Source organism: Salmo trutta, chromosome 15 (assembly GCF_901001165.1).
Source record: "Salmo trutta chromosome 15, fSalTru1.1, whole genome shotgun sequence".
In the NCBI taxonomy this organism is placed as follows: Eukaryota; Metazoa; Chordata; class Actinopteri; order Salmoniformes; family Salmonidae; genus Salmo; species Salmo trutta.
Genome location: NC_042971.1, coordinates 9,714,091 through 9,741,911, shown reverse-complemented (window position 1 = coordinate 9,741,911; position 27,821 = coordinate 9,714,091). Strand labels below are relative to the sequence as shown.

Here is a 27,821-nt window from a genome sequence, read left to right as displayed (position 1 = left end):
TGTGGGTCCGATTCCCATGGGGGGCCAGTACAAAAAATAAATATATATTTTTTTTTAAATGCATGAAATGGTATGAAATGTATGTATTCACTACTGTAAGTCGCTCTGGATAAGAGCATCTGCTAAATGACTAAAATGTAAAAAAAATGTGGAGTCCTGAGTTGACAGATGCTTGCCAGCTCAATAAAGTGACAGCAATGCGTACTGGCCATACACTTAAGCAATAAGGCACCTCGGGGGTTTGTGGTATATGGCCAATATACCACAGCTAAGGGCTGTTCTTAAGCATGACGCAACGCAGAGTGCCTGGATACAGCCCTTAGCCGTGGTATATTGGCCATATACCACAAACCCCCGAGGTGCCTTATTGCTATTATAAACTGGTTACCAACATAATTAGAACAGTAAAAAGAAATGTTTTGCCATACCAGTGGTTTACGGTCTGATATACCACGGCTGTCAGCCAATCAGCATTCAGGACTCGAACCACCCAGTTTATAATGTTACTTGAATTTTCACGGTAGGGTGTTGGGTGTTGGATGCTATGCCCAAATGTAAAGCAAGTGTCGTGCTAATAACGTTCGACTCTGTGGTAACGTTAACATTACAGCCCTTTAGTGAAGCCCTCGAAATCTGGTGTAATATTTGCTTTTTGCAAAGGGTATTCCCCAAGCTGTCATTAAAATGTTTTCAGAGACACAAAAAAAGACACAGCTGGTTACAAAGTAGAGCTTCGTAGCTACGTTTTCGTGTATGGGTTGTCACTTGTCATGTTTTTCCACCCCCATCTAGCCCGCTAACTAGGGTTAGTACCCTCTTGGGATCCTTGGGACGACCCTACGCTAAACCCTAACCGTAACCAAAATTCGGTCCGATTTTTTTGTTTTATCTAGCAGCACATGTTTGACACAGACACACATACTGCAATTAGCACACATCACTCACTCCTCCTATCCTCCTTATTGATCTTCTTCTTATTATTACAATTATTCATATTGTTATCATTCTAATAATAAGTCATGTCATTATCATTAGTAGGCTTAGTAGACTAGTAGCCTTGTATCGAGCTGTAGGCCTAAGAGCATGCATTTTACAGTAGCCTAGGTATAGCTATACCTAAAACATCCATTAATACATTTCAAGTCCCTAAAAATAGAGATCAACTCAGCAAGTCTATTGTCCTGATTATAGCCCATCAAGGGTGGATGGCTTGTTTTGTACTACAACAATACAGTAGCTTAGGCTGCCGAACGATTTACACCTGGCCCACAGATGAGGCATCTCCAGCTGTGAATTCTACTGGACACTTCAGGCAACCAAAGTGAATATCAAATATTGCAATGGTAAAACTATCATTTTTGCCTGACATGATAACTTTGCCTTCTCTTAATTATTGCCTTAAATGTTGGCATGCATAACATTATTTAACCAATTCTGATATTTTGATATTCTGAATCATACAGTATTATGAAAGCGGAGACACACTCGTCACTCTCGTTCATCAACTCTAAATCACTTTTGCATGCGCTCCAAAGGGATAACTTGAGATAAAAATATATAGATTCATGAAATAGTCAAAAGGAACATTTTATCATTTATTTGCCTAGTGGTTCTAAGTTTTCAGGCATATCATGTGAATTAGGCCTCGTGTAAAATCATTGTAAAAAGCACAAAGCTACTGTTGCATGTAGGTCTAGATTATTTATGGGTTGATCGTATAGAAATATCAAAACATTATTTGAACAACGCCAAAGCAAATGCCTGTCTATGGCACAGGAACCACTGACTCGCTGCCTTTTTCTATAATCAAGACACCTGCTGGTAACTCTTAACTTGAACAGCTCATGAAGCCTCCTAAATATCTGTCAACTAGGTGGAACTCTTATGACTAAAGAGGCTTCATACATAGCTTCATGAGTAGAAAGTTATGGTATTAAGACTAAACAGGGCGGGCACTTCGGCCTACAGCTCGCTGTTGGTTATACAAGGCTACTACTATAAGAAGCCTACTAATGATAATGACATTACTTATTATAATGAGGATCATAATAATAACAATAAGAAGAAGGAGATCAAGATAAAGGAGGGTGTAGGAGTGAGAACTGGGTGCATGTTATGTGTTAACGACCATTGCTGTTAGATTACAATATCATTTTTCTGCCTGCTTGGAACAGCGTAAACAACACAAAATACATTTTAAGTAATACCAGAAAGTCTGTTCTAAAAAATGTTTTAAGCAAAGATTAAAAACAGCCAGATTTGTAAAATTGCTTTATCTGACATTTTGTGGTTGCATGAGGCTTGGTGCACACAGGCTATTAAACAAACACTCAAACAGGGAACAGAAGCATGATCTGTCTTATTTCTGTCGATATATATGGATAATTTATAAAGACAGGCACCTTTAACAGTTAGGCTTTTGATTATAGAGCTATTTAAATTGGGGTTTGCTCTCCTCAATTTTCTTAGACAATCAAGGCAAGGGATGTTTCCCCGCTGCTGCCTCTACCGCATTGTTCTCAACACCAAAATGCTGGTTAACTTCGCTATGATGCACATAGCAACATATAGGGAAAAGCGCCAATTCAATGCTGCACTGAAGATTATGTTTCAGAACCGCAGACAGCTATATTTTTCAGCATAGGGCTGAGTGACACACTCATTCGTGGCTTTCGTTCATAATAAGTTAGGGTTAAAGACACATTCTTTCTGATCGTCTGTAGAATGCACAGTCTCTCTCTCGCTACAGCTCATTTAATTAGAATTATTATGTGGATTATAATAAATTGACATATTTGTAGGGTTTGATGCATTTTTCATTAGGACAAATCAGGTCTGTGATATTGAGTTAGAAATGTAAAACTTTAGTCATTTAGCAGACGCTCTTATCCAGAACGATTTACATACATTTCCATATTTTTTCGTACTGTTCCCCCATGAGAATCAAACCTACAACTGTGGCGTTGCAAGTGCCATGCTTTACTAACTGAGCCAAATGGGACTTAAGCCTTGAATACCTTGTAAGTTTGCCCTTTTTGTCCATTAGGCTACACTTTACAATATGACTCAACTCTGACTGACCGCAGCATCTATCGGTAGTATAAACTGTGGCACAAATTGGGGGATTTTTCACACCTGTCCGAGCTGTTAGACTATCCTTTTGTAAATTAATGGAGGTGTGAATGTTTATTATTTTCGGGAAAAAAGGATACTTGTGCCCTACAGCCCATTACATAAACAAAGAGTGGGTGCTCGTGGAGAGGGTGTGATTCACCATGGAGTAGGACAGTTCCCAGCTCCAAACTGTAGATAACATAAGGCCAGCTATTGTGAAAGAATACTTGTGGATCTTGTTGTTCCTCTATCGCTTCACACTCGACTTGGAGGCAAGCAAACAGCCTACTCTTCACATGGTTGTTTATCCAAAGGATAAACTGTCACCTACAGAGGGATGTGTCATTTCAGAGAGAAGCCAGCTGCAAGCCTGCAACCAGGCACGGTGGAGGACGTCCTTTTCCTGCACAGCAATTTAAAAAAATCAGAGTGATGAATGGACTGTTTTTGAAGTTATTGTTTTAGTAGCTTTATTTGTTGCCTAATATTACAAGGGTCTTTCAAAGCTAAATAAATTGATGTTATTTTGTTGAGTAACGGATCGGCTCTCAGAACTCATAAGAGGAAAATTCTTTCTTCAATATAATCATTCATTCAGAAGGTTGAAGCCATAGATCTTAGGCCCACAGTAAATGAAATTAGATTACCAGGTTCATTTTTCATCAAGTTATAATAATCCATGCCTTCTGGGAATGTTATAAAGTCCAAAAGTTATGGGTAGAGATAGAAAGTATTTACTTTTGATCTGTCTGCATATTTCAAGACATAGCATTTGAGGGTGCAGGTTGGATGCTACTTTTCTTGTCAATCATCTTGAAAAAAACGTACGAAATCAAACAATCCTCCGTTGTTAAAACAATGGAAAGGTACTATGCTTTATTATCTACATGTTGAAAGTGCGTGGGTGACAAAGAGAAACAAAATGGTGTAGTTTAAGGCCATGTGGTGGCGAGTGATGCTGGAGATGGGGGGGGGTGAGCATATGGGTCTGAGCAGGTGTGATGTAGTTGATGTTTGTGTGATGTTGTCATTTCTATCCGTATGTTTTTTATTGTAAAACAAAATATATATCTTACATTTTTTTAAGGAAAAATGACAGCTTGCCATAATTATCTGATTAATCATTATGAATAGGATTTCTTTTTTTACATTCTTCATTGTAACCACATCACACAAAAAATTAACACATACACACACACAACATGAGCAGATTAACATGATCAAAACATTTCTTTATTAAAGACGATCAGAAAGAATGTTGGTACTTACTTATTTTGATCAAAAGCCACAAATTAGTGAGTCACTCAGCTTTATGCTGACATCTATGCTTGAGCAGAGACACCAGGGGAAGTTCCATGCATGAGTGACATAAGTGGTCGCTTAGGGCCCACGGCCACTAGGGGGCCTCCGACCCAATTTTTTTAAACAAAAAATATAAAAGTGCCTTCAGAAAGTATTCACATCCTTTGACTTATTCCACATTTTGTTATGTTACAGACTGAATTTTAAATGGATTAACTGTAGATTTATTTGTGGGGCAAAAAAAGTATTTAGTCAGCCACCAATTGTGCAAGTTCTCCCACTTAAAAAGATGAGGTACACGTCAACTATGACAGACAAAATTAGAAAAAAAAATCCTGAAAATCACATTGTAGGATTTTTAATGAATTTATTTGCAAATTATGGTGGAAAATAAGTATTTGGTCACCTACAAACAAGCAAGATTTTTGGCTCTCACAGACCTGTAACTTCTTCTTTAAGAGGCTCCTCTGTCCACTCGTTACCTGTATTAATGGCACCTGTTTGAACTTGTTATCAGTATAAAAGACACCTGTCCACAACCTCAAACAGTCCCACTCCAAACTCCACTATGGCCAAGACCAAAGAGCTGTCAAAGGACACCAGAAACAAAATTGTAGACCTGCACCAGGCTGGGAAGACTGAATCTGCAATAGGTAAGCAGCTTGGTTTGAAGAAATCAACTGTGGGAGCAATTATTAGGAAATGGAAGACATACAAAACCACTGATAATCTCCCTCGATCTGGGGCTCCACACAAGATCTCACCCCGTGAGGTCATAATTATCACAAGAACAGTGAGCAAAAATACCAGAAGCACACGAGGGGACCTAGTGAATGACCTGCAGAGAGCTGGGACCAAAGTAACAAAGCCTACCATCAGTAACACACTACGCCGCCAGGGACTCAAATCCTGCAGTGCCAGACGTGTCCCCCTGCTTAAGCCAGTACATGTCCAGGCCCATCTGAAGTTTGCTAGAGAGCATTTGGATGATCCAAAAGAGGTTTGGGAGAATGTCATATGGTTAGATGAAACTAAAATATAACTTTTTGGTAAAAACTCAACTCGTCGTGTTTGGAGGACAAAGAATGCTGAGTTGCATCCAAAGAACACCATACCTACTGTGAAGCATGGGGGTGGAAACATCATGCTTTGGGGCTGTTTTTCTGCAAAGGGACCAGGACGACTGATCCGTGTAAAGGAAAGAATGAATGGGGCCATGTATCGTGAGATTTTGAGTGAAAACCTCCTTCCATCAGCAAGGGCATTGAAGATGAAACGTGGCTGGGTCTTTCAGCATGACAATGATCCCAAACACACCGCCCGGGCAACGAAGGAGTGGCTTCGTAAGAAGCATTTCAAGGTCCTGGAGTGGCCTAGCCAGTCTCCAGATCTCAACCCCATAGAAAATCTTTGGAGGGAGTTGAAAGTCCGTGTTGCCCAGCGACAGCCCCAAAACATCACTGCTCTAGAGGAGATCTGCATGGAGGAATGGGCCAAAATACCAGCAACAATGTGTGAAAACCTTGTGAAGACTTACAGAAAACGTTTGACCTGTGTCATTGCCAACAAAAGGTATATAACAAAGTATTGAGATAAACTTTTGTTATTGACCAAATACTTATTTTCCACCATCATTTGCAAATAAATTCATAAAAAATCCTACAATGTGATTTTCTGGATTTGTTTTTCTCATTTTGTCTGTCATAGTTGAAGTGTACCTATGATGAAAATTACAGGCCTCTCATCTTTTTAAGTGGGAGAACTTGCACAATTGGTGGCTGACTAAATACTTTTTTCCCCCACTGTACCTACACACATAATGTCAAAGTTGAGTTACATTTGGAATTTATTTTACAAATTAATAAAGAAAGAAAAGCAGAAATGCATTGGGTCAATAAGTATTCAACCCCTTTGGCTAAATAAGTTCAGGAGGTAAAATGTGCTTAACAAGTCACATAACAAGTTGCATGGACTCACTCTGTGTGCAATAATAGTGTTTAGCATGTTTTTTTTATGACTACCTCATCTCTGTACCCCACACATACAATTATCTGTAAGGTCCCTCAGTCAAGCAGTGAATTTCAAACACAGATTCAACCACAAAGACCAGGGATGTTTTCCTATGCCTCGCAAAAAGGGGCACAAAAGTAGACATTGAATATTCCTTTGAGCAATGTTCACTCAAAGCTGTGCGCGTGTGAGGGCGCGCAGTAGTCTCCTGCAGAAGAAATACTGTACCAGCCAATGGAGATTTTGTCTTAAAGGTGCAGTGTTGTACTTTGAGACAGGCTTGAATAAGCTAAGTAGCCAATAGACAGAGGGTAGCATAATTTGTCTGATTCTCTGTATGTCAACAATAAAGCATTTTATTTTGTAAAGTAGTTTCTTGCATTAAACAACACCATTTTCAGTCACCTCCTTGTCTGAAGGATGTGGATAAACAGGTTAATGTCAAGCCCTGCAAGTTTTTTTCAAAAGCCATGGAATGTAGGCCTACATTGAACACCACACATTGGCTGCTCCTATAGGCTGAATGATAGAATAGTTATTTCCATGTTAAAATGTTATGGGATGCATTTTCTCCATTGTTTTTGATGGTAGGCCACTCTGATAGGCCTACGTTATGATCAAATAGCCATAGTAGCCTACTTGGCCACTGTTAAAACTGCAACATAAAGTGTTCACAGTAAACGTGCTCGTTGGAAGTTTCACAGAATTTTCACAACGTTCAAGTTTGCGCTCATCAGACCTGAAATTTGCTCAGTGCCGAGAAAAATTAGAGGGAACATTGCCTTTGAACATGGTGTTATTAAGTCATTAATTACACTTTGGATGGTGTATCAATGCACTACAAAGATACAGGTCAGTTGCCGGAGAGGAAGGAAACCGCTCAGGGATTTCACCATGAGGCCAATGGTGACTTTTTAGTTACAGAGTTTAATAGCTGTGATAGGAGAAAACTGAGGATGGATCAACAACATTGTAGTTACTACACAATACTAACCTAATTGACAGAGTGAAAAGAAGAAAGCCTGTACAGAATAAAAAAAATATTCCAAAACATGCATCCTATTTGCAACAAGACACTAAAGTAATACTGCAAAATATGTGGCAAAGCAATTAACTTTTTGTGCTTAATACAAAGTTTTATTTTTGGGGCAAATCCAATGCTGAGTACCACTGAGGACCATGGCACAACATCCCAGTAATGCCCTGAAAAGTTCAGAGGGATAACTTCACGCCGAAACCCTTAAGGGACCTAATGGGAAGTCGCCAAATGTCCTCAGGACGTCCCCTGTTCTCTGGGTTACTGCTGTTTAATGTTCATTTCAATTAATGCATTTATGTAAGTGGATGTATTCCGTTTTTTGCTGTTTATAGTGTGCGGCTTCGTAAATTCTTTGTTGATATATTCTGTCTGTATATTATGTTTACAAAATTAATGTCTTTATGTTTAATTTCCCTTATTTTGATGGACATGGAATAGTCCCAAAAGTGCCAAACTCATCAATCCGGCACTCCAGGCAGGCTCAAGCAAACGCTCTAAGTATTACAATTTCAAAATTGGATGGCACCAAGGCAATTGGTGTTAAATTAACATGTTGAGTAAACTTGGCTGAAACCTGAAGACTTGTATTAGCTCCAAAAGCTAACACCTTGGCTTAAGCCCAGCAGAGACTATCAAAGTCTTGTGCTGCGCATAACTAACTCAGTCAGTAACACCAGCCAGTAACACCAGCAACCATCCAGCTCAATCCAAACAGATATATCTACTATAAAATAACGTATAATACTGTCATGAAAATATGACTTTTATTTTGAAGTTTACATATGATTGATGTTTAATGTTGTAATTTGCAGTGGGTGGTGGTATATGCATCAAATTGAGGGAAGTAGTACATAAAAACATGTTATTAAATGATTTGTTGAAGTTATTACGTTATTCATAAGAAAGTTTTTACTTTTTGGTTGTTGAACGATTTTATGTTATTTTTCAAACAATATAAACATACACAGACGGAAGACAACAGACAGACACAAACATCGCCTCCATCTCCAACACCTGCAAGACTATCCCACATGACCTCAAACTGCGCCACTCTGCCCTTCTCTGTCACCCACATCCTTTCAATATTCAAATAATAATGCATTTGACTCTTCCACCGTCCCAAGGATGGAGGATCACTTGATTTACAGTTTCTAAGCAAAAGTTTTTTCAAAATGATTGATGAGAAAAGTATGTTCCAACCCATTGGGTATCTCATAAGCCATATCTTGAAATATGCATATAGAGAGATTAAAATTAAATTTATGTTGTAAAAAAAAGTTCTTACTAACCGGTTAATGTAATAACCACTGGTTAATGTAATAGCTTACAATAATCCGCCTCCCCCCTATACACACACCACACATCCCACATCCCCTTCTGAGAGCAGATAAACCAAACACCTGGAGCTGCCAACTTGCTTTGCCATAGTACCATAATTCAGGGATAATATATTACCGTATGATTTGGAGCTAACAGCTTTACAATTACAAATCCCCTGCATGAAATGTGCCATCTCTCTGCAGATTCAAGCCCACGATGGCTCCGGCCAGGTGGAATGTCAGACCAAGCCCATTCTACTGCAGGTTGGGGTGAATTACTCAGAGACTCTTAGTTTTCTTTTGATCACGGCTCCCGAGAACCCCCTTATCCTAGGGTACTCCTGGCTAGCGCTACATAACTCACTATTCTCCTGCTCCCTGGACACCTACTAGACTGGGGTAAGGACTGCCAGACTAAATGTCTAAGACCCCCACCAAGAGCCTCGCCGTGTCTACCTGCATCCATTGAAGACCAAGACTTCTCAGCTCTCCCTCCCGAATACTTCAACCTCCGGGAGGCCTTCAGTAAGAGGCAAGCCGCCACCCTTCATCCATACGACTGTGCCATAGAACTCCTACCCGGCTCCACACCTCCCCAGGGCCGTCTGTAATCCCTCTCGACCCCTGAAGTAGCAGTCATGGACAATTACATCCAGGAATTGCTGGAGGCAGGTTTCATTCACCCCTCTACATCCCCAGCTGGTGCAAGCTTCTTCTTCATGGGTAAGAAGAATGGAGGCCTGCGTCCTTGCATTGATTACAGAGGGCTGAGCCTGTTTACGATCAAGAATCATTACCCCCTACCCATGTCACCTTGCAGTTGGCCCAAGGGGGCCGATTCTTCACCAAACTGGACCTCCGCAATGCTTACAATATGGTGAGAATCAGGGAGGGAGATGAGTAGAACAGGCATTTCTCAGCCTTGACGTACAGGTCATGCTCCAACAGTCGACCAAGCACCCTGCGCACCAGGGACACATGCTCGGCGCGTGTAGCGGAGTATATCAGAATGTTATCAATATACACCACTACACCCTGAAAATCTCATCTACAAAGGCTTGGAAGACTGATGGAGCATTCATCAACCCGTACGGCATTACAAGGTACTCATAATGCCCTGAGGTCATACTGAACCCCGTCTTCCACTCGTCTCCCTCCCGGCACCAGGTTGTAAGTGCTCCTGAGATCTAATTTGGTGAAGAAGCACGCCCTGTGCATTGACTCAATCGCTGTGGCGATGAGCAGTAGCGGGTAACTGTACCGCACCTTGATCTGGTTTAGACCTCGACAGTCAATACACGGGCACAGACCTCCCTCCTTCACAAAAAAGAAACTCGAGGAGACAGGTGAAGTGGAGGACCGAATGTAGCCCTGACGCAGGGATTCGGAGCGTCTACCAGAAGATTTATCGCACAATCGACCCATCGATGGGGTGGTAATTGAATCGCCTTCTTTTTGGAGAAGGCGAGAGCCAAATCGGTATATTCAGGGAGAATGCGCACGGTGGAGATCTGGTCTGGACATTCCACCGTAGTAGCACCAACGGAAACCCCTAAACACGTGAGAGCCCTCCGTTGCCAAGAAACAGTGGGGTCATGACAAGCTAACCAGGGTAGGCCCAGCACCACGGGAAACGCAGGAGAGTCAATGAGGAAGAGACTGATTCTCTCCTTGTGACCCCCCTGCGTCACCATACCCAGAGGAGCGGTGGCCTCCCTAATCAACCCTGACCCTAATGGTCGACTGAACGGGGAAGGGCACAGCCACGGGAACAATGGGGATCCCTAAACTAAGGCGAACGATCTGTCTATAAAATTCCCAGCAGCGCCTGAATCGACAAGCGCCTTATGAGGGGAAAAGTCAGGAAAAGTAGCATACAAAAACATGTGTGCAACAGAGGGCTCTGGGTGAGAATGGTGCCGGCTCACCTGGGATGACGCCAGAGTGCCCTGCCTGCTGCCTCGATCCCCAGAGGAACCAACCCGGCACCGACCGGCAGTGTGACCTCTGCGGCCACAGATGGTGCACGAGACGGAACCTCCTCCAGTCTCCCTACGCACAGCACCTCCCAGCTCCATGGGCACTGGAGCGGCGGTGCTGGGGGATGGAACCAACAGAACCTGATCTGGACGTCCACGGGTAGCCAGCAGGTTATCCAGCCGAATGGACAGGTCCACCAGCTGGTCGAAGGTGAGGGTGGTGCCCCTGCAGGCCAACTCCCGATGGATGTCCTCGCGCAAACTTTAGCGATAGTGGTCGATCAGGGCCCTATCGTTCCATCCCGCGCCAGCGGCCAGGGTCCGAAAATCCATGGCGAACTCCTGGGCGCTCCTCGTCCCCTGCCTCAGATGGAAGAGACGTTCACCCGCCGCTCTACCCTCGGGTGGGTGGTCGAAGACTGCCCGGAAGCGGTGGGTTTAATCCTCGAAATGGTCCAGCGCCGCATCTCTTTCTCCCCACATGGAGTTGGCCCACTCCAAGGCTTTCCCAGAGAGGCACGAGACGAGGGCGGACACCTTCTCACGGCCTGAAGGAGCCGGGTGGACTGTTGCCAGGTCGAGGTTGAGCTGCAACAGGAAACTCTGGCAGCGTGCAGCCGTCCCATCGTACTCCCGGGGAAGGGAGAGACGAATCCCACTGGGACCGGGTGAAGGGGGGGCGAGTAGTGGAGACCCCAGTTGTGCTGGTGGAGGCGCTGGAGGAACTCCCTGTCTCTCCCAGCAGTCCATGGCGGCGCCGAGATGGTGGAGCATCGCGCTCCTCCACCCCTATTCCAGGGGCACCTACTCCTGCTGACTCCACATGTTGCGGTGTGGGATTCTGTAGTGGGGTGCGTAATTGGCGGCAGAGAAGTCAGGCGCAGGAGAGCAGAACTGGGTAATAACCGGAGATTTATTAAGCGAAACCAACGGCATCCAGAACAACAAGATACATGGGCACAAAATAACCCGTTGTGCGCTAACGGGGAACGTGCACAAGCACTACAATAAAGAATCCCACACAAAGACATGGGGGGAACAGAAGGTTAAATACACAACAAGTAAATGAGGGAATTGAAACCAGGTGTGTGGAAACACAAGACAAAACAAATGGAAAATGAAAAGTGGATTGACGATGGCTAGAAGACCGGTGACGCCGAGCACCGCTCGAACAAGGAGAGGACCCGACTTCGGCGGAAGTCGTGACAATACAGTTGAAGTCGGAAGTTTACATACACCTTAGCCAAAAACATTTAAACTCAGTTTTTAAACAATCCCTGACATTTAATCCGAGTAAAAATGCCCTATCTTAGGTCAGTTAGGATCACCACTTTATTTTAAGAATGTGAAATGTCAGAATAATAGTAGAGAGAATGATTTCAGCTTTTATTTCTTTCATCACATTCCCAGTGGGTCAGAAGTTTACATACACTCAATTAGTATTTGGTAGTATTGCCTTTAAATTATGTAACTTGGGTCAAATGTTTTGGGTAGCCTTCCACAAGGTTCCCACAATAAGTTCGGTGAATTTTGGCCCATTCCTCCTGACAGAGCTGGTGTAACTGAGTCAGGTTTGTAGGCCTCCTTGCTCGCACACACTTTTTCAGTTCTGCCCACAACTTTTATATAGGATTGAGGTCAGAGCTTTGTGTTGGCCACTCCAATAGCTTGACTTTGTTGTCGAGAAGCCATTTTACCACAACTTTGGAAGTATGCTTGGAGTCATTGTCCATTTGGAAGACCCATTTGCGACCAAGCTTTAACTTCCTGACTGATGTCTTGAGATGTTTCTTCAATATATGCACATAATTTTCCTGCCTCATGATGCCATCTATTTTGTGAAGTGCACCAGTCTCTCCTGCAGCAAAGCACCCCCACAACATGATGTTGCCACCCCCGTGTTTCACGGCTGGGATGGTATTCTTCAGGTTGCTAGCCTCCCCCTTTTTCCTCCAAACATAACGATGGTCTTTATGGCCATTATGGCCATTTTTGTTTCATCAGACCAGAGGACATTTATCCAAAAAGTACGATCTTTGTCCCCATGTGCAGTTGCAAACCGTAGTCTGTTTTTTTATGCCAGTTTTGGAGCAGTGGCTTCTTCCTTGGTGAGCGGCCTTTCAGGTTATGTCGATATGGGACTCGTTTTACTGTGGATATAGATAGCTTTGTACCTGTTTCCTCCAGCATCTTCACAAGGATCTTTGCTGTTGTTCTGGCATTGATTTGCACTTTTCGCACCAAAGTACGTTCATCGCTAGGAGACAGAATGCGTCTCCTTCCTGAGCGGTATGATGGCTGCCTGGTCCCATGGTGTTTATACTTGTGTACTATTGTTTGTACAGATGAAAGTGGTACCTTCAGGCGTTTGGAAATTGCTCCCAAGGATTAACCAGACTTGTGGAGGTCTACAATGTTTTTTCTGAGGTCTTGGCTGATTTCTTTTGATTTTCCCATGATGTCAAGCAAACAGGCACTGAGTTTGAAGGTAGGCCTTGAAATACATCCACAGGTACACCTCCAATTGACTCGAATTATGTCAATTAGCCTATCAGAAGCTTCTAAAGCCATGACCTAATTTTGGGGAATTTTCCAAGCTGTTTAAAGGCACAGTCAACTTCCCGTGTGGCTCAGATCTCTCTGGATCTCCTCTCCTTTAATTTACGGCAGGGTGTGAGCTGTCAAACCGGCCCAGTTCCCTTCTCTCCTCTTCTGTGGGTGATTGAAGGTCTGGTTACTGTCATCCATTGCCAAGCTGATATTACCCATTCGAATCCTCACAGGACAGTCATGACAATCCTTCACAAGTGATAGGCTAATATTGTCACCCATCAGACTATTCTCAAATTAATGTTGTCTTTACAAATACTAAATAATATATGTGTGAAATTAGTTTTGAGTTGGAATGGACCATAATCATGCACCTGTCTCCGAACATGGGCATGGGGGAAAAATACATGTCATCTATACAATTAACCTCTACGGGCCACGGGGGCAGTATTGAGAATTTTGAAAAAAATATGTGGCAATTTTTAACTGCCTCCTACACCAACTCAGAAGCTAGGATATGCATATTATTAACACATTCGGATAGAAAACACTCTGAATTTTCTAAAACAGTTTGAATGGTGTCTGTAAGTATAACAAAACTCATATTGCAGGCAAAAACCTGTGAAAAATAGATTAAAAAAAATGAGAATTTTGTGACTGTACTATTTAGTGTCATTGTTTTAAAGATACCACAGTGAGAAAGGATTCAGTTCGCAACTCCTACTGCTTCCACTAGATGTCAACGATCTTTAGAAAGTTGTTGGAAGCATCTGTGATGAATACAGACCGAATAAGAAAGCTTACAAGTTGACACGTCATCACTTCATTTTTTGCGCCTGCGCATGAATCTGAGAAGAGTGCCTTTGTCATTATCGTTTATTCTAGACACTTGATAGGTTGTGTGAAAATATTACTGATGTTTACTGATGTTTCACGTTAAAAATGGACCAAAAGATTAATGATGAACAACGTTTGACATGTTTAAACAAACGTAAATAGATTATTTACTAGGTTTTCTTTAGCTTTTTGACGTGACTTTACACTGCCCACCTCATTTTGTGGGAGCCTACTGAACGCTAACTATTTGGACATAAATTATGAACTTTGTCAAAAGAAACCACATTTGTTCTGGACCTGGGATCTCTGGCAGCGCCTTCTGATGGAGATAATCAAAGGTAAGGGGATATTTAGAATGTTATTATCGATATTAGATGATGCTAATGCTAACGGTATAGCTTAGCTTAGCTTAGCATATAGCTTATTGTTGTTAGCATAGGACCCAGTTTATGCAAAATGTGATTTCCCAGTAAAGTTATTTTGAGATCTGGCCATTCGGTAGCAATTACGAGATGATAATATATTATTCTTTGAATGACAATATTATAATTTACCAATGTTTTCGAATAGTAATTCCGTGATTTGTAATGCTGGATTCACTGGGTGCATTCGAGCCGAAAAAAATTCTGAATTTCACCGCGACTGTAAATGCTGTTTTTGGATATAAATATGAACTTGATGGAACTAAAAATGCATGTATTGTATAACATAATGTCCTATGAGTGTCATCTGATGCAGATTGTCAAAGGTAAGTGCATAATTCTAGCTAGTTTTCTGTCTGTTGATGCCCTTCTTTGAATTGGCTAAACATTACACGCAGCTATTGTCAATGTACTCTCCTCACATAACCTAACTTTATGCATTCTCCGTAATGCCTCTGAAAATCGGACAGCGTGGTTAGATTTAGGAGATATATCTTTCAAATGGAGGAAAATAGTTGATTATTTGATTTTTTGAAATGATTACTCTTGCAGTTTTGAATTCCCCGCCATGGTCACATGACAATGAATCCCAATACCGGGATAAGATCGGGATAAGATCCTCAACAGGTTAAATAGCAAATGGAGGACGCTTTTCCCATGGTTTATTTTAATGCCAGCCAGGTAGGATATACTCCTGTTGCAAAGCAATGTGATTAATATTAGGAAAGTTGATAAATAAATATAGTAGGCCTAGCCTATAGAAAGCTGATGGGATCCTCCTATTTTTAATAGAGGCCATCAAAACTCTGTTTTCTCACGCAATTGAATAGACTATAGAAATGTTGCGCAACATGATTTCATGGGCTCTCATGAAGTGTTTGATTAGATTTTCAATTACCGCCAGTGTGGCGGTAATGTAGTCACCTTAACAGCCCTAAGCCCGTATTTATTGTCTCTGGGAACTTTAATAGAGCAAATCTGAGGAAACGCTACCGAAGTTCTATCGACACATGTCCTGCAGTACTCGTGCAAAAACGCTCAACCATTGTTATGCTCCCTTCTGGGATGGCTACAAGGCCCTCCCCCATCCTCCCTTCGGCAAATCAGATCACGACTCAATTATTCTCCTCCCTTCCTATATGCAGAAACTTAAACAGGAAGGACCCGTGCTAAGGTCTATTCAACGCTGGTCTGACCAATCGGAATCCATTCTTCAAGATTGTTTTGATCACACGGACTGGGATATGTTCCGTGTTGCCTCTGAGAATAACATTGACGTATACACTGACACAATGACTGAGTTAATCAGCAAGTGGTTTGTGACGATTAAAACCTACCCAAACCAAAAACTGTGGATAGATGGCAGGATTCGCGCAAAACTGAAAGTGCGAACCACTGCATTTAACCACGTCAAGGTGACTGGGAATATGGCCAAATACAAACAGTCCAGTTATGCCCTCCGTAAGGCAATCAAACAGACAAAATGTTAGTACAGAGACAAAGTGGAGTTGCAATTCTCAGACTCAGAGACGAGACATATGTGGTAGGCACTCCAGACAATCACGGATTGCTAAGGGAAAACCAGCCACGTCGCGGACACGGACGTCTTGCTCCCGGACAAGCTAAACACCTTCGCCACTTTAAGGATAACATGTTATGGGTGTAAGATGGCACGTTGATGCCATCTATTGGTAAATGTTAATTACTGCAACACCAGTGTTCTTACAGGTGTGCTTGACATACCCGGATGTATTGCAGTGTAATACACCCGGATGTAGAACAAGATTGATTGCTCGCATCAATGTCTCTGTTTCGTCGTTTAATGTCCAAACATGGTGTCAGAAGTGGGAAAACTATTCATGAGTGAAATGTTTGGGTGTACAAAAAATGCATCCGTGAGTAAAATATAGCCGGAATTTACCTTAGCTACAGTGAGTTTGCTAGTTAGTGTTATTAGTATCGGATAGACATGGCTGTGAACATTCCCCCTCCCACTGTTATGAAGCTCAGCGGAGATTAGAGCATGAACTGGGATATGTTCCGAGGTGAATGGGAGGACTATGCACTAGCCACGGGACTTCTGGAAAAGGATGATGATGTAGTGGCTGCCACTTTGAGCATTATAATGGGAGCTGAATACTGACACGTTTACCAACATAACCTGAACCTGACAGCAGCTCAGCAAGGTAACACAACAGCTATTCTTGATGCTCTTGAACATTACTTTAAGCCAGCAAAGAATGTTATCTACGAGCATTAGGTTTTTGGCTGATGCAAACAGGAGGACGGGGAGTCGATTGACAGCTTTGTCACCAGGCTAAGGGAAAAGCAGCTACATGTGAATATGGTGCTTTAAGAGACAAACGGATCAGAGATAAGATAGTGCTCGGTATAGCTGATGAGGGCATGCGCAGATCTTTGCTGAGATAATTTGACCTGATACTGGTCTTGGCAGTGGAGACATGCCGTGCAGCAGAGCTTACTGATATACGGATAAAGTCCATGGAGCTAGAAAGGTAGCACATGGACAATGTTAATGCTACATTCAGTCAGCCAGTAAAGAAATTCCCCTTTTCCACAGCTAATGCTAATTCTACAGCCAACTCTGCAATAGACAGCCCCAATACGTGCAGATATTCTGGCATTTCTGATGGTTGTGGAAAACAACACTGCCCAGCCTATGTGAAAATGTGCAAATACTGTGGCACAGCTAATCACTTTGCAAGGGTCTGCATGAAAAGCAAGAGAAAGGAGGGTAAAGTGCACTCCATTGAAACAAACACAAATCAAGGGAACAACAGCATGGAGAATGATTTCTATGCTAGCGAGTACATAGGGGCAGTGAGGACCAAAGAAAAAAGTTTTGTCACTCTACAATTTAACAATAAACCACAGCAATGCCAGCTAGATTCGAGGGTCACATGTAAAGTTATGAGCCTTAAAGACAAAAGGAAGCTCGCGCCCAGAGACAAACTCACAGAGAGTAGCACCAAGCTGAAGCTGTATACAGGCCAGTTGATGACCTCTTAGGCCTGTTTTTTACAGTGTATTGTGCGGGCGAGAAACACACCCTTAAGTTTGAAATAGTTGAGGCTATTACTGCTTGGGTCCACATGCGAGTGCCTCGGGCTTATTAACTACACCATCCCAGCAGACCTTAACACTGTAGACGAAGTCCAGGCTGGGCCCCTGAGCAAAGAGACACTTCTAAGCAAATACCATGGTGTCTTCAACTCAGCGGTCGAGTCGGTTCCCAGCGAAGTCCACTTTGAGTTGGACGCAGCAATCCAGCCTGTCCAGTGTGCACCCCGCAATGTACCAGTAGCTATGAAAGCAGCTGCAAAGGCTCAGCTTGACAAATACAAAGAAGATGTACACATCACAACTGTCACCGAGCCTACAGACTGGGTAAGTAATATGGTTATTGTCAAGAAATCAGACAATGCATTGATTCTAAACACCTCAACCAGACACTGGTTATTATTCCCACGTTAGAGGATGTTCTTTACAAGCTCCCGAAGGCCTGAGTCTTCATGCTCATAGATGCCAGAGCTGCCTTCCTGCAGTGCAAGCTCGACGAGGACTGCAGCTACCTGACCACCTTTTAGACAACCTGGGGCAGGAAAAGGTGGTTGAAGCTCCCATTTTGGGTCTCCGTGGATCCAGAGGTGTATCAGCGGAAACAGCACGAGCTGCTGGTGGGACTCAATGGCGTGGAACCCATAGCACATGACATCCTCGTAGTTGGCTGTGGAGACAGTGATGAGGAGGCAGAACGTGACCATGACTCCAAGCTGCTGGCCCTGATAGACAGATGCAGACAGGTCAAGCTAAAGCTAAGCATAAAAAAGCTTCAGTTCAAAGTGCCAGAGGTCCGCTTTCTCGGGCACATCTTGTCCTCCACCAGATTGAAGGCGGATCCTGAGAAAGTGAAGGCTGTCTTGGACATGGCCCCTCAATCTGACGTGAAGGCACTGCAGCGCTTCGTCAGATTCTTCACCTACCTGGCCAAGTTCCTGCTGTGGCTCTCGGTGGTGTGTGAGCCAGTAAGGAGGCTCATGGACAAGGACGCCATCTGGCATTGGCTCCCAAAACATGACACAGTCGTGAGGGAAATAAAGCACCTTTTCACCCAGACACCTGCACTGCGATACTACTATGTGTCAAAACCTGTCACGATTCAGAGTAACTCGGGTCAGCATGGACTGGGCTGTTGCCTCATGCAGGGGGGCCAGCCTGTGGCATTCGCCTCTAGGGCGCTTACTCCAACAGAGCAGAACTATGCCCAGAAAGAGAAGGAGTGCCTCAGCATTGTGTTTGTAAGGCAACGCTTCCACCACTACCTGTACGGGCACGACATCATTACCGCAGAGACAGATCAAGCCGGCAGAGCATGCTACTGGTTCTACAAAGCTACAACCTCAAGGTGGTGTATAAACCAGGGCCAGAGATGTATGTGAGTAACACCCTCAGCAATGCTACTACATCAGGCACACACATGCGCCATGCATGAACAACACACAGTTTGCAGCTTACAAACAGAGCAAGTTGATGTTGAACACGTCAACCAGGCTGACTACCTCAATGTTACTGACCAGCGCCGTGTACAATTCAGACAGCACACAGACCAGAGCGACAACCTCCAGGCATTGAGGTCTGTGATTCTGATGGGCTGGCCCAACTGCACGGAAGAACCTGTTCTAGCCATCAGAGAATATTGGCCAGTCAAAGAGGAGCTCAGTGTTCAAAATGGAGTGATATTCAAGGGTCAGATAGCTGTTCTTCCCCGGTCCCTGCACCATGAGATGTTGGTGCGTGTGCACTCAAGTCACATTGGAGGTGAGGCCTGTTACAGACAAGCATGTGACACGCTGTATTGACCAGAAATGCAGAGTGAAATAAATGACAATGTCAGTAAATGCACAATCTGCATTGAATATGCCATTGAGCAACAGAGAGGGACAATGATGTCCCATGAGCTACCGACGCGCTCCTGGCAGATAGTAAATCTAGATCTCTTCCAGCACAGTGTCAAAGACTTTCTTCTGGTATTCGATCATTACTCAGACTTTTGGGAGATTGACTTCCTCCCTGACCTCTGAGCAGAGACGACGATCAAATGTTGCAATGCACAGTTTGCCCGCTATGGCCAGCCATGTAGTGTAATCTCAGATAATGAACACCAATTCTCCTGTTTTGAGTTAGAATAGGAATTTGAGCATGTCACCTCATCGCCATGTCACCCTGCCGACTCTGCCTTCCCAAAAGCCAATGGGAGTCGGTAGTCAAAATCGCGAAGAACCTCTGCAAAAAAAGCTCTGCGAGATGGCAAGGATGCCTGGAAAGCGGTCCTGCAGTGGCGTAATACCCTCAACGGAAGGCATGAATAGCAGCCCGACCAAGCACCTCATGGCACGGAGCTTGAAAGCAGCTCTGCCAGTAGCCAACACTCTCCTGGAGCCCTGTGTGGTGACATACGTGCTGGCGAAGCTTTCTCACAGAGGACAGGTGTCCAAGTTCATCAATGACAAATCAGCGAATTACTTACCTGAGCTCATGGTGGGTGAAGCGGTGCGGATGAAGCCATTAACAGGGGACCAGACGGGCCTCTGGAGACTCGGATCCTGTGTGCATAAAGTTGAATGGATCACTGTACCGTCGTAATAGGGTTGACCTTCGGGTTGCTGAGCCAGCACCTACTCAGAACCCTGATGGTCTTAGGGGTCGCATGACAAAGAACGGACCCCCAGCAAGTCATGTGGGGCCTGAGTCACTGGGCGAAGGGATTACAGGGCAGATTACAAGGGATTACAGGTCAGCCGCTCCCTCGCCCATCAGTACTCCCATGCTCATTAGCACTCCCCTAAGGTAAATTAAAACATTTGAAAAGTGAAGAGATTATCAAAATGTGTTTAAAAATAGATTTTAAAAAATAATACTTTTTTATAAAAAATAAAAACTGAACTGTTCATGTTGGATGTTATTACTAGGTTTGTTTTGTTAGTGAATTGACAGCTCCTTTCCTATTTTATAAAATGGAATATGTTAAAAGTGTAAGACGGCACATTGATTCCATCTGTTGGTAAATGTTAATTACTGCAACACCAGTGTTTTTACCCGTGTGCTTGATATACCCGGATGTATTGGAATGTGCTGAACAAGACTGGTTACTTGCATCAATGACTCTGTTTCGTCATTTAACATCCAAACACAGTGCCACCCATATGGGCCGCTACAGAGGACTGTGAACTCTCGTTCTCCATGGCCGACGTGAGTAAGACATTTAAGTGTGTTAGTCTGCCTGCCCAGATGTAATCCTTAACCGCGTCCTCATAGCATGCGCAGACCAGCTGCCTGGAATGTTTACAGATATATTCAATCTCTCCCTATCCCAGTCTGCTGTCCTCACTTGCTTCAAGATACCCACCAAGAAAGTGAAGGTAACTGAACTAAATGACTATCGCCCCATAGCACTCACTTCTGTCATCGTGAAGTGCTTTGAGAAGCTAGTTAAGGATCATATCACCGCCACCTTACCCGACACCCTAGGGCCTAGACCCACTGCAATTTGCGTACCGCCCCAATAGGTCCACAGATGATGCAGTTGCCATCACACTGCACACTGCCCTATCCCACCTAGACAAGCGGAACACCTACAGCATGTAAGAATGCTGTTCATTGACTACAGCTCAGCCTTCAAGCTGGGTCTGAACCCAACCTGTGCAACTGGGACCTGGAATTCCTGACAGGCTGCCCCAGGTGGTGAAGGTAGCAGCACCTCCACTACGCTGATCCTCAACACAGGGGCCCCAAAGGGTGCGTTCTCAGCCCCCTCCTGGACTCCCTCTTCACCCATGACTGCGTGGCCACACACGCCTCCAACTCAATCATGAAATTTTCAGACGACACAACAGTGGTAGGCCTGATTACCAACAACGATGAGACAGCGTACAGGGAGGAGGTGAGGGCCCTGGCGAAGTGGTGACAGGAAAACCACCTCTCCCTCAACGTCAACAAAACAAAGGAGCTGATCGTGGACTTCAGGAGACAGCAAAGGGAGCACGCCCCCATCCCATCAGCATCTGGTCGGGCTGGACCACCGTCTCATATGGCAACTGCACCATCCGTAACCACAGGGCTCTCCAGAGGGTGATCTGGTCTGCCCAATGCACCCACACTGCCTGTCCTCCAGGACAGCTACAGAACCCTGGGTGTCACAGGAAGGCAAAGAAGATCATCAAGGACCTCAGCTACCCGAGCCACCGCCTGTTCACCCCGCTATCATCTAGAAGGCGAGGTCAGTACAGGTGCATTAAAACTGGGACCGAGAGACTGAGCACCAGCTTCTATCTCAATGCCATCAGACTGTTAAATAGCCATCACTAGCCAACTTCCACCCAGTTCCCTGCCCTGAACTTAGTGTCTGTCACTAGCCGGTTACCACCCAGTTACTCAACCGACATTGCTCATCGTAATATTTCTTATTTCCGTTCTTTTACTTTTAGATTTGTGTGTATTGTTGTGTATTGTTAGATATTACTGCACGGTTGGAGCTTGGAACACCTGCATTAACAACTGCTAAATACAGCTCTGTAAAAAATTAAGAGACCACTGCAAAATGATCAGTTTCTCTGGTTTTACTATTTATAGGTATGTGTTTGGGTAAAATGTTTTTTTATTTTTTTATTCTATAAACTACTGATGACATTTCTCCCAAATAAAATATTGTCACTTAGAGCATTTATTTGCAGAAAATGACAACTGGTCAAAATAACTAAAAAGATACAGTGTTGTCAGACCTCGAATAATGCAAAGAAAATAAGTTCATATTCATTTTTAAACAACACAATACTAATGTTTTATTTGGTGGAGGATTTCTGAACTCTTCCTAAGTTAAAACATTAGTATTGTGTTGTTTAAAAATTTATATTAACTGATTTTCTTTGCATTATTCGAGGTTTGACAACACTGCATCTTTTTTGTTAATTTGACCAGTTGTCATTTTCTGCAAATAAATACTCTAAATGTAATGATGGGGCGGTGAGTCGGAAGCAGGTGCAGGTGAAACGTTTTAATAAAACAACAAAACCAAGAACACGACACTAACATAAAGGCAGTACACCGATGCACAAGAACAATACCAACTGGTGAGTGAACATGGGAGAGTGACATATAAAGGGGAGGAAATGATGAAGGTAATGGAGTGCAGGTGTGAATCATAATGATCATAATGATTCACAGGTGCGCGCAATGATGAGTGCCAGGTGTGTGTAATGATGAATTCCAGGACCGGTGGTTAGTATTCTGGCGACATCATACACCGGAGGGGAGGAGCAGGAGCAGACGTGACACTAAATGACAATATTTTTATTTGGAATTTGGGAGAAATGTTGTCAGTAGTTTATAGAATAAAACAAAAATGTTCATTTTACCCAAACACATACCTATAAATGGTAAAACCAGAGAAACTGATCATTTTGCAGTGGTTTCTTAATTTTTTCCAGAGCTGTGTGTGTATGCGACCAATACAATTTTATTTTATTTTATTTGAACCCTGCCCATCAACTTGGAAGCACAACACCACTGCCCCCTGCTGAGGACATGACCTAACCACCCCGTCTCTATAAACCTTACACACTAATGTAGGCTAACTGACATTGCATGACAGATGGACGCTTTCAGGCACAGATCTAGGATCAGCTTACCCTCCACAAACCCTATCCCTAACCGTTAGGGAAAAACCTCAAAGCTGAGCTGATCAATGTTGAAGGGCAACTGACTCCCACATGTAGTGGTGGAAGGATGCTCATAGCTCTCCGTCACCCTCCGATGACCTCTCCTGACCTCAGGCTCTGACCTCTGACCCTGTGTCCGTTTTCTTCCCCGCTCTATCTGCTGCAGGGATGCGTGGCCGTTCCGCCACTCTTTAAAACTCCACCCCTCTCTAAGGTAAAGTTCTGTGGTCATTGGTCTGGCACGCTGTCTGTCAAAATTCCTAACAACCCCCCATCCTGTTGTCCTTATCCATTGGTGTTTCTTCATGAGAAAGGCGGGGCAAATGTTTTTCCCCAACTGTCAATCCAACTGTGACTCAAAAGTCTCCGACTGCCATCTCCCTGTGTTACACATAACATGTGTTGTTGTCACCATTTCTGTGTGTTGTCATTGAAGATGGTGTTTCTTGCCTTCCTCAATGCGATGACATTAGGTGGCTCCTGTTTCTCGCCATGTGTATGATAGAGACTAAATATGTGACTGGTTACAAGACCCTAGCCTTATTTTAATTTTTGACAAAAACAGGACTTTACAGTTTATAAAAGTACAGACTCAGAGCTTCAAAATGGCATATCGTATACTGCAATTGGAGAAAATTATGGGAAAGTAATGCTGCTATGAATGTTGATATACTTGTTTACCCACTTTTGAGAAAAAGCCCTTCAAAGTTTTTGTAAAAGTTTTTACACTTGCTGGAGAGCTCTTCTTTGTGTACACCCATTCAGCATCATACACACCCTCTTAAGCCTTAGCCCCACCCATCTCTAAGATTTCACATGTGAACGGGACTCTTTGTGAATGGATATTTTTTGTCTCCTTTGTTTAGCTAGCTAAATAAGTTCATCAGCACCATATTATCTGTTATCTCAGCCAATCGTGGCAAGTCAGGAACGATCCTGTCTTTCTCCCTATAGCTAAGTGCTTTCTCCTTGGCTACCCACATGCAAAAATACTACAGTTTACTATAGAATACTACTGTACTTACTATAGAATTCTGTAGTAAACTGGTATACTGTAGAATACTATACTACATACCTCGATCATGTGTAGTACTTACTATAGAAATGTGTAGTATACTGTGCAATACTATAGTAAATACTACAGTATACTACAGACTGCAAAAACATCACAGTAAATACTACAGTAATATCCGCAAAAACCCTACAGTCTGCAAAAACACTACAGTAATTACTTACTAGTATATAGTATATACTACAGTATTTCATTTGCATACACCCTGCCCATTCCCCTCCCCATATCTCAATTTGTGCCACTCATATTATGGTCTATACTTGGCATGTAGGTTTCTCATTTATGGGTAGCACAAATTGGGATATATTGTGTTCCCTACAGGTTATAGAAAAGAGCAGAAGCTCTGAACTATCTGTTCAGACTTCAGTCCGACCTACCTACCTACCTACAGGTTATGGAAAATTTGCTCTTGGAGTATTTTGTCCAGTAGATTTCCTCAAATACAAAGCCCCCACTGCTATTTCAAAGCAACAAAAAAAAACACTAGAGTAAATACTATCCTAAAGTCTGCAAAAACACTACAGTGAATACTATAGTATTTAACAATAGTATTTTTTCTTTTGGGATAAACTAGGCTTGTCATTTTATATTTTTATTCATATTTACAGATCACATACCAGTTTGTTATTAAGGCACATGAAAGTTCACATTTTCAAGAAGGCAACAACAACAAAAATATGTATTTTTTTTACAGTTTCTCTCTCTCCCTGTCTCTCTCTCTGTCTCTCGCTCTTCCCCTCTATATGTCTCCTGTCACTCTTTCAGAAAGGGCAGCAGTGGAGAGGGAAGTAGGGAGGGAGAGCTCGAAGACCTACATGAAGATGAACCCTTCTCCTGAATCCCGTTCCTCCTCCTCTCCTCCAGTCAGCTCAGCTCAGCCCAGTTTTACACAGCCCTCTTAACCGCCATCTTATGCTCCTACCTTCAGTGCTTCTGGACTGAAACGGTGCTTTTACTTGTGAGAAGTGGTTCAACTCAAGCATGGCCTCCCCTTTAAAAATGATATGCCCTTCCCCTTTAAAGCCCAATCTGTACATTGCCTCTCTCCCTTTAAATCTATGATGCACTCCGCTCTTCTAATCCTGTCCTTCCCTCCATCCCTCCCTGATCTCTCCTCACTCCATCATTGCGTGTAATCACCAAAAGAAGCACATAGAACCCAGACAACACTGTACCACTGCCAGGCGTACTCAAGACTACTGGAAATTCCTACTGTATGTCCGTCTGCCGTCTGCTGGCGTTATGTTGCTGAGGAGAAGAGGAATTTTTGTCTGTTGTGTTTCGATGTCACTTTACCTACACAATGCATGGTGAACGTTATCGCCATTCAGAGACTCTCTAGGCACCACTCACAATCATGGACAATATTGGTGCCCTAAGAGCCAGCATGACCAAGAGACTGGAGCATGCAACTGACATTATTACGCCCCCTACTGTTTGAAACAAGACATACACACAGGGCTTTTAACCTCCTATCATAATCAATAGTTTGAAGGGGCAACCTGCAGATGCTTCGTACATTTTTGGACTTATAAATTAATGAATGATATATACCTATGATTCTTGAAGAATATAACTTATAAATGCCTCATAAGCTTAGTTCAACTCTCATACCCCATCAGAACCAAAAGCGTGTTTTCCTCCAATGTTTGTAAACACACACTGTATAGCCTCAATATATGCTTGACACTATAATTTTTATATATTGAAGGGTCAGTCCTTGCATCCATAGCTCTGTCTATTAATATCAGAGTGGTTGCATTTCTCCAGGCCCATCCTTCAGCTTTTTACCAAAACAGAGGGAAACATTTTTGTTATTTTGTCATCTGTGGATTGCTCCTTTAATGCTGCAGCGTTGTACATAGATCATAAATGTGTGTGTCAGTGTAATGTCATTGTTGCCTATCTCACCCGTACATGCTAAGCTGTCAATATAACCCTTCCACACGCTTCTCTTAAGTAATAATAATAATAATATATTTTATTTTAAGCGCTTTACAAGACACCCAAATTCACTTTACATACACAAGATAATAAGCAGGATTAAAAGCAATAAAATCATACATTAAAATAAGTAAGTATATAAAACTACGCCAAACATAAGGACAGACTAACAAGGAAAAAAACTAAACAATTTAACTAACTAGGGAAGTGAACTTGTGAGGGATCTCTAAGACAACAGATCATGTGAAGAGGTGTGTCTTTAGTGTGGACTTGAATATGTGTATGGATTGTAAGGTTTTGACATGGAGAGGGAGGGAGTTCCAGAGTGGGGGGGGATGCAATGCTAAAGCATTGTCTCCCATGGAGCAGAGCCTGGTGTGAGAGATGGTTAGGAGGCCAATGTCAGAAAAGCGCAGTGAACAGGTGGGAGTGTAGGGGTGCAGGAGGTCAGTAAGCTATGTGAGCATTTTGAAGATGATCCTGTATTGAACTGGGAGCCAGTGGAGTTTGAGGGTAGAGGTGATGTGGTCCCAAGGTTTGGTGTCTGTGTGGACTGGTCTCTTCCTCTCTGTTGCTCTAATCGTCTCCCCTTCATCCTCTAATGTTTTTAGTAGGGTACAGAATTAGAGAAGGGCTGTTTCTCTGAATCTCAGGCATTAGGATGAAGCAAGCCTGTTTCTTTCCCGTCTCCTAGACTCTGACAAGAAGCAGCAACTTATCCTCCTTAAAACACATTTGAAGCCCACAATTGTGAAAGGGGGAACACTAATCATATTTATGCAGCCTATTAATCACTCTTAGAATACTTCCAGAACCAAGTAAATGTTTTTTTTTTTTTCAATTTAAGAAAAACTTCATTGGAAATTGGCCCATTCATTGATAGGGATGCATGTGAGATTGCACAGCAGTAAGCTGGTTTATTTGCCCTTTATACATTCTTCTCGATTTCAAAATGGAAGTGAAACCAGGTAATGGTGTTTGTATGTACTGTTTCTTGATTAGTAAAAGGTTAATTTATGAAATAAATGTGAATAATTGTGTTATTCTCCTAACATATTTTTATGTAACAATAGTAGTAGTTCATTCAGTTCATCCAAGCACGGTGACGGCTGCACAAATGTTATAATTGGTTATGACATTTAAATGTAGTTAAAGTAGGAGTTTGGTGGTCACTTTATGAAATGTTAAGAGTTAGACCAAAAGTTTAAAGTAATACAGAAATTATTGGTATTTTAGTTGTGTTTAGGATATATTGACCAAATTATCAGGAAAGTTTTGGATGTATTTTCCCTTCAAAATGCCCCTGGACGGCCCTAGAAGTGTGTGTGCGTGTGTAAGTGTGTGTGATGGATAATCTCCAGTTAGACTGTGCTGTAATCAGAGGGAGCTTTCAGAACTTTAATAGCTGTCATGGTGTGTTTCTTTGTTTGGTTGTGACAAACAGCTAAAGAGGGGACTCTCTCTCTCTTTCTCTCTCCCTCTCTTCCCCTTTCTCTTT

The 27,821-nt window shown here is 42.9% G+C and overlaps 1 protein-coding gene across 1 annotated transcript in view; it reads left to right on the top strand.

Moving 5' to 3' along the window:
- LOC115148445 (calcium/calmodulin-dependent protein kinase kinase 1) overlaps positions 1-27,379 on the top strand; it is a 135,946-nt gene extending 108,567 nt beyond the window's left edge. The window contains exon 16 of the mRNA XM_029690337.1: positions 25,145-27,379. Within this exon, the coding sequence (XP_029546197.1) occupies positions 25,145-25,217 (73 nt within the window). The 3' untranslated portion in view covers positions 25,218-27,379. The remainder of the gene's footprint in view (positions 1-25,144) is intronic.
- Positions 27,380-27,821: the final 442 nt, after the last annotated feature.